Below are 17,528 nucleotides of genomic sequence, written 5' to 3' on the forward strand. Positions count from 1 at the left end.
CAGGGCCGCGCGGACGCGGTGCCGCGCGGTGATTGGCCGAGGGGCGGCGGCGGCGGAAGGGGCGGGGCCCGGGCGGCTCAGGTGGGAGCGGGATGGGGATCGGGATAGGGGATGGGATGGGATGGGATGGGATGGGATGGGATGGGATGAGGGGCTGGAGTCAGGGAACGTGTCCGGGCATGGACCCGCGGGCTGGGCGGCGTCGGCTCGCGCTGGGGCTGAGCCCGCCGTGCCGGAGGAACCGGCAGCGAGGTGCGGCGCGTCCCGCTCCGTCTGCCCGGCCCTGGCAGCCCTTGTCCCTTCCTCCGTCCTTCCCTCTCTCCCTCCATCCTTCCCTCTCTCCCTCCCTGCATCCGTCCTGCTCCGCCCTGCACCCCATGAGCGAGTGCTTCTCTGCTTGTCTCCGGTATCCTCCCTCTCTCCCTCCGTTCATCACATCCATCCCTCTCCCCCTGGCCCGCACCTGCCGAGCAGGTGCTTCCCTGCCTCCCCCGGCAGTCTCCCTCCCTCCCTCCTTCCTTCCCTCCCTCCTCCCTTCCCGACCTTCCTTCCCTCCCTCGCTCCCGACCCGCCGAGCAGGTGCTCCCCTGCCCGTGCCCGCGGCTGATGTTCGGGATGGGAAATGCTGGGACGGCCCGTAAGGATATTCAGGCACTGGAATGGGTTGCCCAGGGCGATGGTGGAGTTTCCATCCCTGGATGTGGCGCCGGGTGATGCGGTTTAAGGGTTACAGCGGTGGACGGCTGGACTGGATGGTCTTAAAGGTGTCTTCCGACCTGCGTGATTCCATCAATATCCCTGTGTATTCCATCAATATTCCATCAATCCAAATGTATCCACGCCTCCCTGCCGTCGCTTTGGCTCTTTTGTGCCCTCCTCGTAACAGTTTCTCGTTGTTTTTCTTTTTAAGGTGACACCCCAGATTTCCCTATGGGGGTTTTTGTACCCGGCTGAGCCGCGGCCAAGGTGACACATCCCGCTTGTGCAATCCAAGGGTTCTGGGTGTGGTAACGCTCTGCTGTCATCCCTTCTCAGGGCTGGGGCGGGAGAGGTTTGGTGTGGAGGCTGGATGAAGGAGGGGTGACAGCGTTCCCAGTGCTGGGGCACTGTTTTCCATCAGTGCAGGGTGGGAGGGGATGCTGGTGACTCACCTGTCTGCTCAGAGGCCTCTTCCCTGCTCGTGGGCTCTTTAGAAATGGGGTCAATTCACAGGAACTGAGCGGTTTTTACAGTGGGGTAAAACTGCCTGATGGGCAAGATACTCCCACTTGCCTTTCCTGTGCTGTGGTTTATAAGCTCAATTTAAGTTTTATGAGCCCATATTAAGTTTTCAGGGTGAGTCAGTTGGCACTGGGGGGTCTTTGTTGGCAGTGGTGGTACAGAATTAATTGTCAGATATGCTGAACTGCTGCTTTTAGAGACAGGAGCTAATTTAAAGACCTGTGGAGCTTTAGCAGCTCCAAAGGGAACTTCCATATGTGATTTTCATTCTTTTCCCACTGCTTGTTTCCTGGGCTCTCAGCCCAGTGATATTCGTGAGGTTCATGTTTACTGGGGGCAATAGCAGCAGTGTCATGCATTTACAGTGTGTCTGTGCCACTCCTGCTGATTTTTCTGGATGTCCCTGCTTGCTCTGTACTTTATGGACACTAAATTTTCCATGTTTGTGCAAGTGACAGGTGGTATAAAGACAGAACAGTGTTGCTCAAATTCTGTGTGTGATCTGGACACTGCTGAGTTATACAACAGTCAACTTCATTCTGAAGAGTGAGCTTTTAACTTACTTTGATCATAACCATTTCTGATAAAGTCAGTGTTTTATTCACACGTTATTTTTAATCTATATTTTCTCCCCGTTTATAGGAATTCAGTAAAATATTTGTTATGGTAGAATCAGCTGATAGTGAGGATCTGCTGAATTTGTTCCCTTTCACCTTCCCTTGGCTTCCATTTGTATAATAGTTCAGAATTCAGTAACAGAGAGAACATCAAATTTCTTGAGTTTGATATTGTTAGCATGTAATATGACAAAAATGTTGTTCAAAAAATGAGTCAATAAATGGAATTTCGCTGATGATCTAATAAAAACTAATCCCCCTTCTCTGAACCAAGCTACCTTTCTCCATCCTCCTAGGAGATTCCCTAGGTGTTGATGGTGGCTGCTTCTTTAAGGGGATCAATATAATTTGTTCAGGCTTTTCTGTGAAATGGTATTTGAAGAGACAAATAAAAAGAGGAGTCAAATGTATGTGAGTGACTGGCCTGTGTCTGGCTCTCAGAAAATTTATGACCTGGGTATTTATCGCTTGGATTTTATTTAGAAGGCTGTCAAGCTGTTCCCTTGGGAATCGGTTGTGAGTTTGTCCCATTTGCAGAAGGAAAAAAGCAGTTCTCATCTAATGGGGCTTATTTACATAAGCAGGTTAAATGAACCAGTACTTAAACTGTTATATTAACACTGATGTTACTGAAGAATCTCTTACAATAAACCCGTTCTGAGTTTAGAAGGTTTACTCACAAAATACAGGTTTAAATTTATTGGTTTTGTTTTCTTCTGCAGTGGCAGCTGCTTGGCTAAATAAGGTCTCCCAAGAATAACGTTCTTTAATCTCCAAAGATGACAGCTGTTGCAGGTAATCCACACTTAGTACTCAATATGTTCATTTTGCTTTCTTTTAACCAACAGACACCGTCTCCTGATGTTACTGCTTGTTATGGGTTTGAATTTGATGTATGCAGAAAAGAGTTGGTGGGGTCTATCCTACTACAGATTTGAAGGAAAGATTTCTTTTACTGGATAGCTCTGTTTCTTAGATAAAAACTGAAACAAAATGCCCCATCCCTGGAAGTGTTCAAGTCCAGGTTGGATGGAGCTCTGAACAACCTGGTCTAGTGGGAAGTGCCCCTGCCCATGGCAGGGGGTTGGAATGAGATGGTCTATAAGGTACTTTCCAACCCCAACCAACCTATGATGAAAACAAAGCTTGTCAAGGAAGTTACTTGGTTTTCAATATTCTGGAAATATACTTCATGTTTTAAGATGCTTTTAACTCCTGCTGAGTTAACAGTGGGTATTTAGGAGGACAAATGTCCTCATTTTGTGCCATTTGAAATGAGGATATCTTTTTCCATATCATACATTTTTTGCTTCCACAAGCACGTTATCATATCTGCTATGGTTGGATCAAAATCTCTTTATTTTGGGGGTTGTTGGGGGAGGAAATAATTTCTTCTGATGGTTTTCTGACCTGGCTCTGAAACAGTGATACACGCTTGGCACACAGGGGTGTGTGTTAACTATTCTTTCAAACCCTGAGGACTGCATTCTAGAATGCAATCCGTAATTCACACAGGCGCATATTAGGAGGTAAAGAGGCAAATTCACTTACGAAACCCAAGATTTTAGGGAGTATTTACTCACTTTTTTTCAGATATGAAAGGTGGCTTGTCTTCAAAAAAACTTTTTTTTCTCCACATCCAAACCCTGTTGTTCAGCAGATCCTTTTGTTCTGCATAGGAGGGAGATCTTGGTGTGTTAAATGTAGCTTTTTTAAATGTCCTGTTTCTGTCCCCAGAAGATTTTAACTTGCTGAGGTTAATGCTGCTTCTCCCATGTAAATGCTTCCTATTAACAATGTTCTCATGTTGTGCTCACCTTGGGATTGGCCTCATCTTTGTCTTCATTGGAACTCTTGCAGCTTTAACATCAGGCTACAGTGTGCTTTCCACTGCTTGACATGCAGCTGCAGGAAAGAAAATAATTCCAGGTGTTTCTCTGGAGAGGCACTGCTTTTGAGAAACTGGATTTTGATGTATTTTTTTTTCTCTATTAGTCAACACAGGCAATGATAGTGTTGCATATCACTGTATCAGAGATGACAACTTACAGTACACCTGTGTATATATGACCTACTAATAGAAGAAATAAGTTGTTAAGCCTTGACAAGTATTTTTACATGGCATGTACAGTGTTAGGTGTTCCCATCTTCTCAGTGTCCCCGTCAGGCTGTCTGTTTCTCCAGGTGCTTTTTGTTTATGTTTAGTTTTGGATTGTTCTCAACCAACAAATTGAATGCAATTTAAAACTGGGATTAGCACGCTACTGAAATCTCTGTTGTGCCCTCACCTTGCTTTTCCCTGCAGTGCTAGAGGAGGTGCTGGCTTCCATTGAGAATGAGCTGCAAGCAGTGGAGATGCAGATACAGGAGCTTGTGGATAAACAGCAGGAACTCATCCAAAAGAAGATGAGAGTGAAGAATCTGATAAAACAGTCCTCGGGAGACTTGGAGGCAGGTGGAAGTAAAGACACTGAAACCTCACCCGAGGCATGGAACAAAAAAGGTTTGCAGAGTCAAATTCAAATATTATAACAGAAAGGTAGACTAATTCAGTAGGGGAAAGTGCATTCATAGAGAGTTTTGTTTGGATACTGATACTGTCCTATTTCATTTTGACCAGCTGGGTGACCTCCCATCCTACATGGGGTAATGTTTGTACTTAACTCATTGGACATTCCTAAATACTAATCTGAGTTCTGGGCAGAATTATTACAAGAATGGCTTGTCACAACTACTTCTATTCTTTTCATGTTGCAAAGTCACAACTTGATTTGATTTGCTTTAAGAATCCCAAAGTAAATTTTTATTGCAGTGCTTGCGTACTTAAATTATATTGCAGGTCTAAGAGTTGGACTTGATTCTTAAGGGTCCCTTCCAACTCAGAATATTCTGTGATTCCGTGGTGTTGCAATACTTATATTCCCACTTTGTGCTCTAAAAATAATTGCTCTGGATTGTCTCAGGATTTGAGAATAACAGTTTTGCACTCTGAGTTCTTTCCTGCTTGAGTGGGTGGGGACATTGGTGGTGTTTGACATGGGTTATGCAGCTTCACTGTCTTTCCAAATTTATGCAAATTAGATGGATGCTGACTGCCAAATTGATGTAGAATACATTAGTATGGTGGAATTAGTGCAAGAGGGAAGTGCCCTGTGGTGGTGTGAGGGCTGCTGTCCTTATGGAAGTGCTGCCTTTCGAGTTCAACATCAGCTGAAGTCTTGGATAGTTGAGGGGTCTTGACCACGTTATGCCTTGCCAAGTTTGATTATTTTAATTATTTTTTCCCCTCCTTTTTTACTTCAACTGCAATTTGGAAATGTGTGTATCTATTGTATGTATCTGCTTTTTTTGCCTTTTTTTAAAAATGAAATTGTTTTGTAGTTTAATCAGTATTTATATTTGAGATGACTGCTATGCATATGTAAGAATACTGATCCTTTTTCTGCATTTTAATTTTAATGGTATGAAAATAGTTATTAAGCTTCCTGTTGCTTCCGAAATTTAAGTTTTTACAATATTATTTCTTAAAATAATACGATCTTCAGCTCTTTATTGAAGAAAAAAAATACTATTAAAAGCACGTTAGGATAATTAATTGGGGAAAGATTAAATTTTCCCCACCTTCTTTTTAATAAATGCTTATTATTGATGGAAAAAAGGGCAAAAAAAGGTATCCCTGCTTCATTATACTGTTTGTAATTGCTGCATTTGTATGAGGGGAGCATTTGGACAACTGTTGCAGGGCTCAGAGTCCGGTTTGATTTACTTCCAGGGTGGGCTTCTCACTTCTGGTTAATTTTGGACTAATGACTTAACATGGTCATTAGGACTTCGAATATGTAAATTACCCTTCCTTCTTGTATTTTAACTTGCTTATGAAACATGTTTATTGTTGGTTTGGTTTTTGGTTTTTTTTCTCTTTAACAGATTTTCCATGGTATGAGAAGATAAAAACGGCACTGCAGGGCAAATTTAAACTCCAGAAGTTTAGGTCACTGCAACTTGAAACAGTAAATGCTGCAATGGCAGGAAAGGACATATTTCTTGTCATGCCTACAGGTGGTGGCAAGAGCCTTTGCTACCAGTTACCAGCTGTCTGTTCTGATGGTATGTAAGGGAAACAAAGGACATACATAAAGTATTTATTTTCTCTCTTTTATAGTTATTTGGAGAATGACCATTATGTTGGTGTCTGATATCACAGTATGGGGGGAAAAAGAGCAACTATATGAGATAGACTTGATAGAAATATTTGCTTTACTCTCTTTATTTTCTCTGAAGGAGCAATAGCAGCTTTAAATTATTTAAATCTGAATCATATCTCCAAGGCACATATTTTATCGAGATTCTACTCAATACATTATATTGTTAAACACTGAAAGAACTTTTTAAAAGTTTGTCACTATTTTTTCTTTCTTTCCTTTTTAATTCAATACACAGACTGTAAATTATTAAAGTATGGATATCTGTTATTTGCCTCTTCCACTCTGAAGTATTATTTGGGATATTTGTTTTTAAAAATAAGTATCCAGTTGTAGTTTTTTAAGCTTTTTTTGGTGGTTTTGTTTGGTTTTGGTTGGGGTTTTTTTTTACATAACCCATCCAATTGCATGGGACTTTATTTATTTACAGAGACCAAATTTACCATTACCTACCACTGCTTAGTTCTGTGGTAAATTAGCATCTCATGATTTAGATATCCAACTTGCTTTGTTTTGTGTATTAATTTTTAGACTCTGTTTGCTGCAGCTCAGTTGCTTGTGGTCTAGAGCCTAAGAGGAGGTGCATGTGCTGGACATTTAGTAAGAATTATCCCTGTGTGATCTGGCACTCACTTGTCAGCTATTTTGGAAGGGAATTTGTTGCCATGTATGAAGCTTAAGCTTTACATTTGGCAGTTTCTTGAGAGCAGGGCTGATGCATTGGTAAAAAGTATTAGAGGAGATACTTGTGACACATGAAGTGTTCAGCTGGCACAATGATTGATTGTTACAGGTTTCACACTCGTGATATGTCCTTTGATATCTCTTATGGAAGATCAGCTCATGGTTTTGGAACAGCTTGGGATTTCTGCAGCTCTATTAAATGCCTCAAGCAGCAAGGTATGTTTAACTGCCAAGTCTTCACAGTTTTTGTGCTGTATGTGCTGGTGTCTCACCTCTGTGTTACTTATGAATATTGAGTGGATGACGCAGATTTATCAGCTAATGCTGTTCTGCCAGCAGTATCTCACCAGAAAGGTGCTGTGATATGGGTAACATGGGTGAGCATCTTATGTTCTTGTTTTAATGACAACAACAAACATGTAAACCAACAGCTTCCATGGAATAAACAGATTTCTTGGGGCTGTTTAGAGGATGTGAAGTACCCGGCTGGTGTGTGTTTGTGTGTTTGTAAATTTTTACTCAGTTTCTAGACTTAGAGTAGGTGATTTTTGTCAACTAGTAACATGATGAGCGCTGCAGGCTTTGACATAACTATTTGTCTCTCTTTAGGATGGCAAGCTGTTTGATCCAGAGGTCAAAAAGCAACTTACTTCCCAGTCTGTTATTAGTCAATTGCTTTTTAAAGTGAAATATATTTTCCTGACTAACAGGAGGCTGTGATCATTAACTTTGCACGTGACACTGCCTTCGATAAATCTGTGGCTTGATGCAATGTGCAAACTTGAAGCCTGCTTTGAGGCAGAGCACTTTGAAAATTCAGCAATAAAGACCACAGTTGTGTGCAAGAAATTATTTTACACTTGTGGTACCACAGGCATATTTGGAACATTATTATGGCAGGGAGGCTGGAACCAGGTGATCTTTCAGGTCCCTTCCAACCCAGGCCACTCTGTGATTCTGTAAGGATCATGCTTCTACTGTATGATCAGGTTATGTCACAGAATTATCCCAGTTACTACAGTTTACTGGGAAATTACTGACACCACATGATGAAGCAAAGACAAATACTCAATACTTTGCCTTTTCAAAGTTCCATCATAGATTTTCCAGGTATTAAAATGAACATTTAATACATATAACAATCTTCTCCAAAGGTTTATAGTGGTGGTAAATACTGTGTAACAGTTTGTCAGTCTCTCTTAATTACCCCTTATGAATTGCTAATCACCTCATAAGAGCCTTAGCACTAAGCAACTTGAGCGTGTTGTCCCAGTTTGTTACCCGCTGGTGTCTCCTTTTGTTTTGAACAGGAACATGTCAAGTGGGTCCATAGCGAAATGCTGAACAGGAATTCACAACTGAAGCTCATTTATGTGACCCCAGAGAAGATTGCAAAGAGCAAGATGTTCATGTCCAAGCTGGAGAAGGCTTACCAGGCCGGGTGCCTGGCTCGTGTTGCTGTGGATGAGGTCCATTGCTGTAGTCAGTGGGGCCATGACTTCAGGCCTGGTATGCTCCTCAGAAACCCAGGCTGCAGGGTTATTCAGGCATCAGCAAATAATGAGTTGGGCCTGAAATAAGGCTGCTTTCTTCGTGTGTTAAGTAAATTCTTAGTGTATCACTAGGACCTCTGTTAGCTCAAGGAATTTAATTCACAAATGACTGTATCCTTGCTCAGGAGCTAAGTGCATGCAAATAGGGATCATTTCAACTTAGATTTTTGTGTCAGTGTTCTGAAAAACTCCTTATTCAGTTCACTTCAATTGGAGCGTCATAAAATCAACATTTTTGGCTGCTGTCTCTAATATGGACAATAGAGTTATCTTTAATCTACTGCTACATGAAAAAGTGTCATCCTGTACACTGCTCCCTGGCACTTTAGGCAACAGAAGTGGAGCACTTTGTAAATTCATGAGATATATTTTAACCACCTCTAAAGCAAGGAAACAAATGCCCATGACTTGCAGGGGAAGAAAGCGTGCTTCAGATTTTTTTTCCTGTCTTGGCAGTTGTAGAATATTGTTACTTACTGGTTACTGTTTCTTTGCCTTTGAAAGAAAACCTGATTTGAAGCAATGTGAACTGTAAAGTCAACCTTTGCAGTTTTGCTAAAAAGTGTTGTCAGAGCCGAGAACCATGACAGTTCAACAGGCAATGTGGCATTTGGATATGCACCTCTGGCTGCACTTCTGTTTTAAGGCAGCAAGTGATTGTCAATATTGAGCCTTTAAAATCTTTCCTTATTACAGTCTGGTCTATGTATCCAAATTCCACATTGCTTATTTGTTAGCAAAGCTGTGTTTACTCAAAAGCTGTTTGTAAAAACAGATTGGCAAAATAACCTGAATGCTGGTTAATGTGATGCCACTCACATTTTCCGAACTTTAGGAACTTCTATTTCCAGATATTTTGCCTTCTGAATTGTCTGATAATTGCAGCCTTCCAGTACCTGAAGGGGGCCTACAAGAAAGATGGAGAGAGACTATTTACAAGAGCATGTAGTGACAGGACAAGGAGGAATGGCTTCAAACTGACGGAGAGTAGGTTTAGATCAGATATTAGGAAGAAATTCTTTGCTGTGAGGGTGGTGAGGCACTGGCACAAGTTGCCCAGAGAAGCTGTGGCTGCCCCATCCCTGGAAGTGTTTAAATCCGGGTTGGATGGGGCTCTGAGGAACCTGGTCTAGTGGAAGGTCTTCCTCCCCATGGCAGGGGGGTCGGAACTAGGTAGTGTTTCAGGTTCCTTCAAACCCAAATCATTCTCTGATTCTATGATTCTGTAAAACTGAATTTTTGGTATCTATCTTGGTAACTGCAGTGTTATCCCAATGAATACTATCTACATAAATATATTTTTTAAAGTTTGGATTTGTGGAGAGAAATCTCTTTATTTCCACTCTTTTTTTTTTTTTTTCCTGCTTAGACTACAAGTCTCTTGGTATCTTGAAAAGACAGTTTCCCAATACTCCCTTGATTGGACTGACAGCAACAGCTACAAATCATGTTTTAAAGGATGCTCAGAAAATTTTGCATGTTCAGAAGTGCATTACCTTTACTGCCTCTTTCAACCGACCCAACCTGTACTATGAGGTAGGTCTCGATACCTGTTTGTTCAGCTGCATTGCTGTCGTGTTGCCTCCTGTAAGGTACAGCTGATGAGCTTTAGAATGGATTTTCTCAGACTAGATTTTAATAATCAGTAGATTTTCAGTGAATGATGGTGTTACTTGATTACTTCACGTTGCTGAACCTGCCGTCCTCTGCAGAGGGACTGTCTGTGTGAGCAAGGCTTAGCAGACACCACTGTGTACAGGAGAGAGGCAGGCAGCAGGCTCAGATTGCTTCAACCTGCTGGAAAATATGTCCTGTGATGGCAACAATTATTGTGTCATGCTTGCTGTATTTTCAATTTGGCCACAGGTCCTTTTATTTTTCTCGATAAGGAAAACTTGTGGGTTTGTTTTTCTGTGGACTTCTGAGTTGTAGTCTGACTGTACACAAAAAGCGTTTTTGTTAAATGGCAGAATAGTTTTGTTTGTCATGCTGTAAGGAATAGAGTAACAGGATTGTTTGGCACACTGTGTGCCCACTTGAACTCTGACATGTCTGTATTATACCTTTGAGGTTCGGCATAAGCCTTCAAATAATGAAGATTTCATTGAGGACATAGTTAGGACCATTAATGGAAGATACAAAGGACTGTCAGGTAAAAAATGTGAAAAAAAAAGTGCACTTATTATTTTTCATAATCTTGAACATTACAAGGATGTTGGGATGTTTTCAACTGATCCTGAAATGTGGAGAGAAATAAATTCTACCTTCACATTACATTAAAGATCCAGCATTAGAATAAATGAAATTTAGTAAGATCCATACCTTGAACAATTTCTCTCCTCATTCATTAGTGTTTAAATCTCTTTACTGCCTACTTGTATCTTCTGAAGTATTGAAATAGAATGTTGATGTATATAGAACAGTGTTCACACAGGTAGAAATGATAGGAATTTTTAAGATTGTAAAAGCAATCGTACATGTGTCATTTAATATATGTCAGGAGACTTAGTATCTTTGATGCTTCTTTTTTATATTTTATTATAAGATTCATCTCTATTATTCAGTGCCCACAGTGGGTGTTACAGATTGATTTGTGTTGAAAGCAGAACTGTGTAAGTTGGACTTTGTGTAATCAATGAGTTATGTAGTGCAAATTAAGAGGGGAGACATCTTGCAAAGGCAAGAGAACCTCGTTTTCCGGAGCAACAGCCTGTCCCTGTCTCTGCTGTGAGCTCTGTGGATGGGATGAGCAGCTTCCAAGGAGCTGTGCCAAGATGATCACAAATCACATGGCCTTGTGTGTAATCCCTGCCTAAGCCCAGACTGACTAATGACAAAAAGCAGATTTATCTGAAACCTCAGGTGAGATGCCACAGATGTCATAAGGAACAGCACCCCTTTACATAAGCATTGTCCTCCATGAACATTAATAGAACACTTCCATGATTATGTGGATTGACAACCGTATTTCTTCTTCAGCCTACAAGTCCAAGCTGATAACTGAAGTTTCCTTCACGGATACAAATACTGCAGACTGAATAGGCAAAAAAAGACTGTATAATGCTTTTTATGTATTATTTTTAAGTTAATAAAACTTTCACAGCTGTTTTTAAGTACTGGGGATTGTTTGGCTTTTTCAAGGCATTACAATGAGGCATCTTTCACTTTTGTGCAGGAATTGTTTACTGTTTTTCTCAGAAGGATTCTGAGCAAGTTACTGTGAGCTTGCAGAAACTGGGAATCAAGGCAGGGACTTACCATGCAAACATGGATGCTAAATATAAGACCAAAGTTCATAAAGGATGGGCAGCAAATCAAATCCAGGTTAAGTAGATACTTTTCATGGACTTAATGTCTCACTCAAATTGTGATTTGGTGCTGTGATGGTTTCTTAATCTCTTTTTTTTTCAGGTTGTAGTGGCAACTGTTGCTTTTGGCATGGGAATTGATAAACCTGATGTGAGGTTTGTAATTCATCATTCTATGAGCAAATCCATGGAGAACTATTACCAAGAGAGTGGACGTGCAGGTAGGAAATGGCCTTTGTGAGGTCACCATTTACATCCTTTGAACCAGTAAAATTACACTTCAAGTTTTCAGCCATTTGTGCAAAGTCTCTTGTCTCTGAGACAGGTTTCAAACTGTATAATGACAATCTGGCCCCTCTAAAGAGGCTTTAAAGCAAATATAAACTGCATTCATTATCTCAGGCCTCTACTGCAGTATAACAAGGAGTAACTGGGTACCCAGCCCTTCACTCAGCACTTTTTAATTGATTTTTACGACATCTGTGCCTTACCAAAATGGATGTATGATCTTTTAGTTATTTTCCTAGGTATAGCAACTGGGATGTGCAATTTGCTCCAATTGTCTCTAGATTATGTCTAAATTGTTGCATGAATTTCAGTGGCCACAAAAATACAAGTAGGGTGGGGAGTATGGAGCAGGGAATTTTAAGGATTGATCAATGTATAGCAGAAATAAATAGGTGTTATGGCTAAAGGAATGTTAGTGTTGTGGTTTTTGATCTTGTGCATCATTACTTTTTCAAAAGCAGAGTTGAATCTACATGGAAAAAAGCTTTTCAGGGACCTTGAGGGGCAATTGGTTGAGATTTTAATTTTCTGTTCATTTTAATGCATTGCAGGTAGAGATGACCAAAAAGCTGACTGCATTTTGTATTATGGCTTTGGAGATATATTCAGGATCAGCTCAATGGTAGTGATGGAAAATGTTGGGCAAGAGAAGCTCTATGATATGGTATCTTACTGCCAAAATATGAACAAGTAAGTTACTGTGGTGGCTTGGTTGCCTAGTCTTTAAATAGGCTATTTTTGGGGGGGCTTTTTAGAGGGGATTTGAAAAAAAAAAATCCTCAATCCAACCTAAAACAAAACCAAAGCCAACCCATCACCAAACAAAACCACCCACAAGAACAAACTTGCCAGCTTCAGGATTAAATTTTGGAAGCAGTGAAATACCTGTCAACCAACACTGTTTGGATTTCAAATCCCATCCGGAGGAAAAATATGGAATGCTTTGGTTTTTGCTCTGATGTAGCAGCGTTTACTGGCCATATAGGAATCCACATGTGTTTAATGCTTCATCTACTGCACTGAGCTATTGGGAATACTTCGTGGAAAACACTTGTATCAAAGTTGTGGACTTTGCTAACCTCAGTCTAAGAATGAGTTCATATTCTTAGGATTTTTCATTCTATTGAAATTGCAGATTATACTTTTCTGCATTAACCAAACTGTTGCTACATCAGTGTTAACTCATTATTCCTGTTGGCATAACTGACAGGGAATACTGTGTTGCAGTATTTGTTTTCTGATTTTTCCTGAGACAATTCTTCATGCCAGTCTTGAGAGATGAGCTGTCCCAGGGGCCCCCTTTGTTGCCATTTTCATGGTTTATAACCCTTGGGTCCCATGGTCCCTCTCTGCTCTCCCAGGTGTCGCCGGGTGCTCATAGCCCATCACTTTGATGAGGTGTGGGATTCTGCAAACTGCAACAGGATGTGTGATAACTGCTGCAGAGAGAGCGGTGAGTAAAGGACAGAGAACATGGGAAAAGATGGCTTAAAGAAATACATCTAGTTTAGGAAGACTATAAGCAAATTTTGTGAACTGTGCGTGTGATACCACCTGTTTTCGTGGTGCAAATTTTGTTATGCATTTCAGCTTTTGGTGTTGCCAAATTCAGGGTGTTTTAGCAGGATACTTCCTGATTTGGTTTTCTGCCAAACACTTTGGTATCCTTAAGTCTCAGCTGTTCACCTGTTCCCAAAAGGGAAGCTGGGGCAAAGGGGAGATTGGCTTACCTGTTTAAAAAAGATTCTGGAAGGAGTCAGGTTTTGTTTTAGATTTTGGGTGTAAAAGGTTTATTTGAGGAGGAACCCTTTGCTTTCTGCATGCCAAACTGTTCATATTTGGGCTCTGAGAAGGTACAGTTCGCCCATCCTCTCACAACTTCCCTGGTAAAATCCCTGAGGATTTCAGTGCCACATGCTCATGAGATGTACTTGTGTCAGGACTGTGCGTGACGGGTGTGCAGAACACCTGAGCACACTAATTTAGGGCTTTGTTGTGGGTTAGCCCTAACAGCACAATGTCTGTCCAAAGTGTGCTCTTCCTTTGGATCATAAGAGGGAAGGCACAGAGGGAGTTGGGAGATAAGCTGAAACAAGACCAGCTGCATGACAAGAGGATGGTTTCAGTAGAATGTGGTCCTGGGACATCAGCTCTTTTACTGTTTTGCCCACAAACATCCTGGGGGTGTTGGGGAGCTATCTATCTACATGTTTTGGGATGTAAAGTAGACAGAAATGTAACTTTTTTTTTTCTTTATACAGTTAATTATGTAATAAAACTGTTTTGCAAAATCATGCAAGTGACAATGTCTTGTTATTTTCCAGTTAGAAATGGGGTTTATTTGAAATATATATTCTGGGATCAGAGGTTGGTAAGAGTATGGAACTGGCTTGTACCCAAGGCTTACAGGAGGCATGTGATGAAATATAGTTGAAATATATCCTGTGTACTGCTGTTTCACCCCCAGGCCTTTTGATACATAAGCAAGGTGTGAGGAAACCTTGCAGCAGTACTTGTTTTTCAGTACCTAATTCTTAGTATTGGAGGAGGCAGTTGGGGTAATTCTGTGCCATAATCTGATCATGCAGAAGAAGGGTGATCATTATGTACTGCACAGATGTGTTGATGCTCAGAATAATTATTGATGAAGCTTGTTTTTATAATGTAATTAATACCTTTTTTCTGTCTCATTTTGTCCTTAAGTGTCTTGAGAGAATAAATGTCTCATTTATATTCTTCACTCCCTCTGTGCTCTCAGATCTTCTCATAATAAGCACTGTGGGTGAGGAAAAGGGATCCAGCTGTAGAGTAACATAGTAGCCACCTTGCAAATTCTATGCTTTGTAAATGATTCTTTAAAATAATCTGTGTGGTTTGTAACATTAAATGCAAGTAGAAATGTCTGCCAGATTGGAGTTTCAATAGTGAAGTAGGAAGATAGATGTGAGTACAATTATATCCTAATGTCCAGAGGGAAAGTTACAGCTTTATTTGTTAAGTTACAGTTTTAAAAGTACAAACAAAAACCCCAAACATTGCTATCATGCAGCAGATATGTATCTATCTATCTATAAATATATAAAAGTATATACATGTATATATGGATACTATCTAAATAACTATAAATGACTTGCTATTTAAATATTCTTTCCCTTTTATCTGCAGCATGTGAGAAGATGGATGTAACAGGATACTGCAGGGATCTAATCAAGATACTTGAGCAAGCTGAAAGCATGAGTGAGAAACTCACCCCACTGAAACTAATCGATGCGTGGTCTGGGAAAGGTGTGTCCAAGTTCAGGGTGGCTGAAATTACTCCACCAAAGCACCCTCGAGAGGAACTGGAGAGAATTATTGCCCATCTACTGCTGCAGCAGTATCTGAAGTAAGATGACTCGTTTTGTTTTGAGTTTTTCAAACATCTAGTAGTCATTTTTCTTTACTCTTTTGTTACTTCTGTATAGCATTAATGGATACATTCCACAGTCTTGTTTTTTAGCCTTCATTTCAGATGCATTTAATGTATTTTTAAAACTCCACACGTATTACTATATTTCCACTTCAAAAGTTGGAGGAACATTTGAAATGCTGCATCTCGTGCAATTTTAAAAAGCTGGGGTTTTCTATATTCAGGTTAAACCTTTAAGTCTGCAGCAGGGTTCATTTTCGACAAGTCTGCTGTTTATAATAGGTCTTGTTCACATTCCATGGATAAGGAAAGCAAAAGGGGTGGCCCACATTAAGTCAGGACAGGCTGGCAAATTTGGAAAGTGGTACCCAGAAATGTTAAGAAAGCCTAGTGAGAATAACAGTCCTGCTTTTGTAAGTTGGCAGTGAGTGTTTTGTCTTCTCTACAAGTTGTACAAATCAAATTTTTTACCTCAGTTTCCTCCACGTATTTCAAGAGGTGTCCCCGTGTGTGTATATAAAGGTCCACAAGCTGAATTATGTTAAGTGTTGACCAGACTGGCTGCAAGTGAACTGACTGTCCACTTGAATAAATAAAGCAGAACCAAGCTGGTATTTGGAACATTCAACAGAAGGGTTTGTGTGTCCCTTTTGTCATGGAAAGGGTTGTCAGGATTGAACGGGAAGCCCAGGGAGACAGTGGAGTCACCATCGCTGGAAGCGTTCACAGAATGCGTGGATGTGGCACTTGAGGACGTGGTCTAGTGGTAGTGCTGGGGGTTGATGGTTGGAATTGATGATCTTAGAGGTCTCTTCCAACCTTTTAATGATTCTTTGATTTTTTTCCCCCTGTTTGGTCAAGCCTGTCTTTGTCTCCAACCTTCCTTTGTAACACTGATTTAATTCATGCAGGGAAGACTTCAGCTTCACGGCATTCGCTACAATATCGTACCTGAAAGTGGGACCCAAAGCCCGTCTGCTGAAAAACGCGGACCACGTCATCACTATAGAGGGGATGACAAACAGGAAACTTGTTGACAAGGTATTTATATCTCTACTGACTTGCAATGTAGATATCTGCTCCATTATAGCTTATTTGAATAGTTTGGTATCTGCTCAAATTATTTTTGTAGCAATGCAATCAACAGTGTTTAAAACAGACCTCATAAGTATTTTCTCTCTTTTGTAGGAATGTGGAAAAAGAAAGAAAACAATGCTAGAATTCTAACAGAATTGTTTATAACTTACAGGCTAAACCATCTCAACCTTCAAATTCGAAAGGAAGCAGCAAAAATGCTCAGACTGTTTCAAAGGCTGTCCAGGATTCAGTGGGGAAGAAGTTAACGGAGCATAAGCGGCCTGGCTGTGGGTCTGACTCAAAAGCAAAGAAGCCTAAGCTTGAGGCAGGTGGAGTTGACCAACCAGTGGTTATTGACTGAGTTTCACAGACTACATTTAGGATCTAATCATGTTTTCTTCTCCATGGACAATACAGTATGTTCCATTTGTGCTTTAGTAATGGTATTTATTTTACTACTTTTTTTTTTTTTTTTTTAAATAAAATCCAACCAGGGAAACAAGTATTTAGAAAAAGTCCATTTTCCTAGTGAAGGGAAAAATGTTTCTTATAAAAAGAATTGGTGCTTGTTTTAGGATACAGCAATTAATACAGAATGTAAATAATGACTGTGTTGCCTTTTTAACTCTTTTGGAAGTGTAGTGTACAGTGACAGTATTGCAGGATCACACAGGGCCAAAGGGACTTCCAGAGATCATCTAGTCCAACCTCCTGCTCAAAGATAAAAAATCACTCAGGATTACCAAGTAAGAATAGAACAGAAGACACAAGATGCTTCAGAAGTTGTGGGAATTTGATAATTTAGAAACGATGGTGGAATTTTAATTTTGAGGTTTGGAATTAAGATTGAAACTGATTTCCCTCCCTGCCCCCCAAGAAAAGCAGAAGAACTATATCTGGAGTTGAACACGCTGTCAGGGCCTGAGACTGAACACAGGAGGGCCTTTACTGTGCTAGATACAATGGGATAATAATTCTTGAGCTGTACCTTGATGAGTTTGAAAAAACATTATCTGCTCCTGCAGTCCCCGTGTCTGGTACCCATAAAACCTTGGCTGCTGCCGAGACCTTGGCGCTTTCAGTTCCACTTGTCTGTCCCAGCTGGGCTGAGGAAAAGGCCAGAGGGGCAGCTCTGCCCACCCTTCCAGTTCCTGAGCAGCAACACCTGC

The 17,528-nt window shown here is 40.8% G+C and overlaps 1 protein-coding gene across 2 annotated transcripts; it reads left to right on the forward strand.

Moving 5' to 3' along the window:
• Window positions 1–62: 62 nt before the first annotated feature.
• RECQL (RecQ like helicase) lies at window positions 63–16,864 on the forward strand. 2 transcript variants are annotated; one of them, XM_050325187.1, is made up of 16 exons: window positions 63–81; window positions 911–966; window positions 2,561–2,633; window positions 4,144–4,341; window positions 5,766–5,945; window positions 6,834–6,940; window positions 8,035–8,233; window positions 9,647–9,813; window positions 10,348–10,429; window positions 11,453–11,601; window positions 11,689–11,806; window positions 12,425–12,563; window positions 13,235–13,326; window positions 15,039–15,258; window positions 16,194–16,323; window positions 16,532–16,864. In XM_050325187.1, the coding sequence occupies exons 3-16, from the start codon at window positions 2,618–2,620 to the stop codon at window positions 16,718–16,720; spliced, it is 1,986 nt and encodes a 661-aa protein (XP_050181144.1). In that variant the 5' UTR covers window positions 63–81; window positions 911–966; window positions 2,561–2,617; the 3' UTR covers window positions 16,721–16,864. The 2 variants fall into 2 exon arrangements, with proteins under 2 accessions (XP_050181144.1, XP_050181143.1); XM_050325186.1 differs by lacking the exon at window positions 63–81 and having other exon boundaries at window positions 570–966.
• Window positions 16,865–17,528: the final 664 nt, after the last annotated feature.

Source organism: Myiozetetes cayanensis, unplaced genomic scaffold (assembly GCF_022539395.1).
Source record: "Myiozetetes cayanensis isolate MyiCay16 unplaced genomic scaffold, myiCay2020 scf3, whole genome shotgun sequence".
Classification (NCBI taxonomy): domain Eukaryota; kingdom Metazoa; phylum Chordata; class Aves; order Passeriformes; family Tyrannidae; genus Myiozetetes; species Myiozetetes cayanensis.

Excerpts from the sequence above, each read along its gene's own strand:
- RECQL (XM_050325187.1), top strand. Across the intron at positions 12,564-13,234 it reads TACTGCCAAAATATGAACAA|GTGTCGCCGGGTGCTCATAG; the intron begins GTAAGTTACTGT and ends CTGCTCTCCCAG. Across the intron at positions 16,324-16,531 it reads ACAGGAAACTTGTTGACAAG|GCTAAACCATCTCAACCTTC; the intron begins GTATTTATATCT and ends TATAACTTACAG.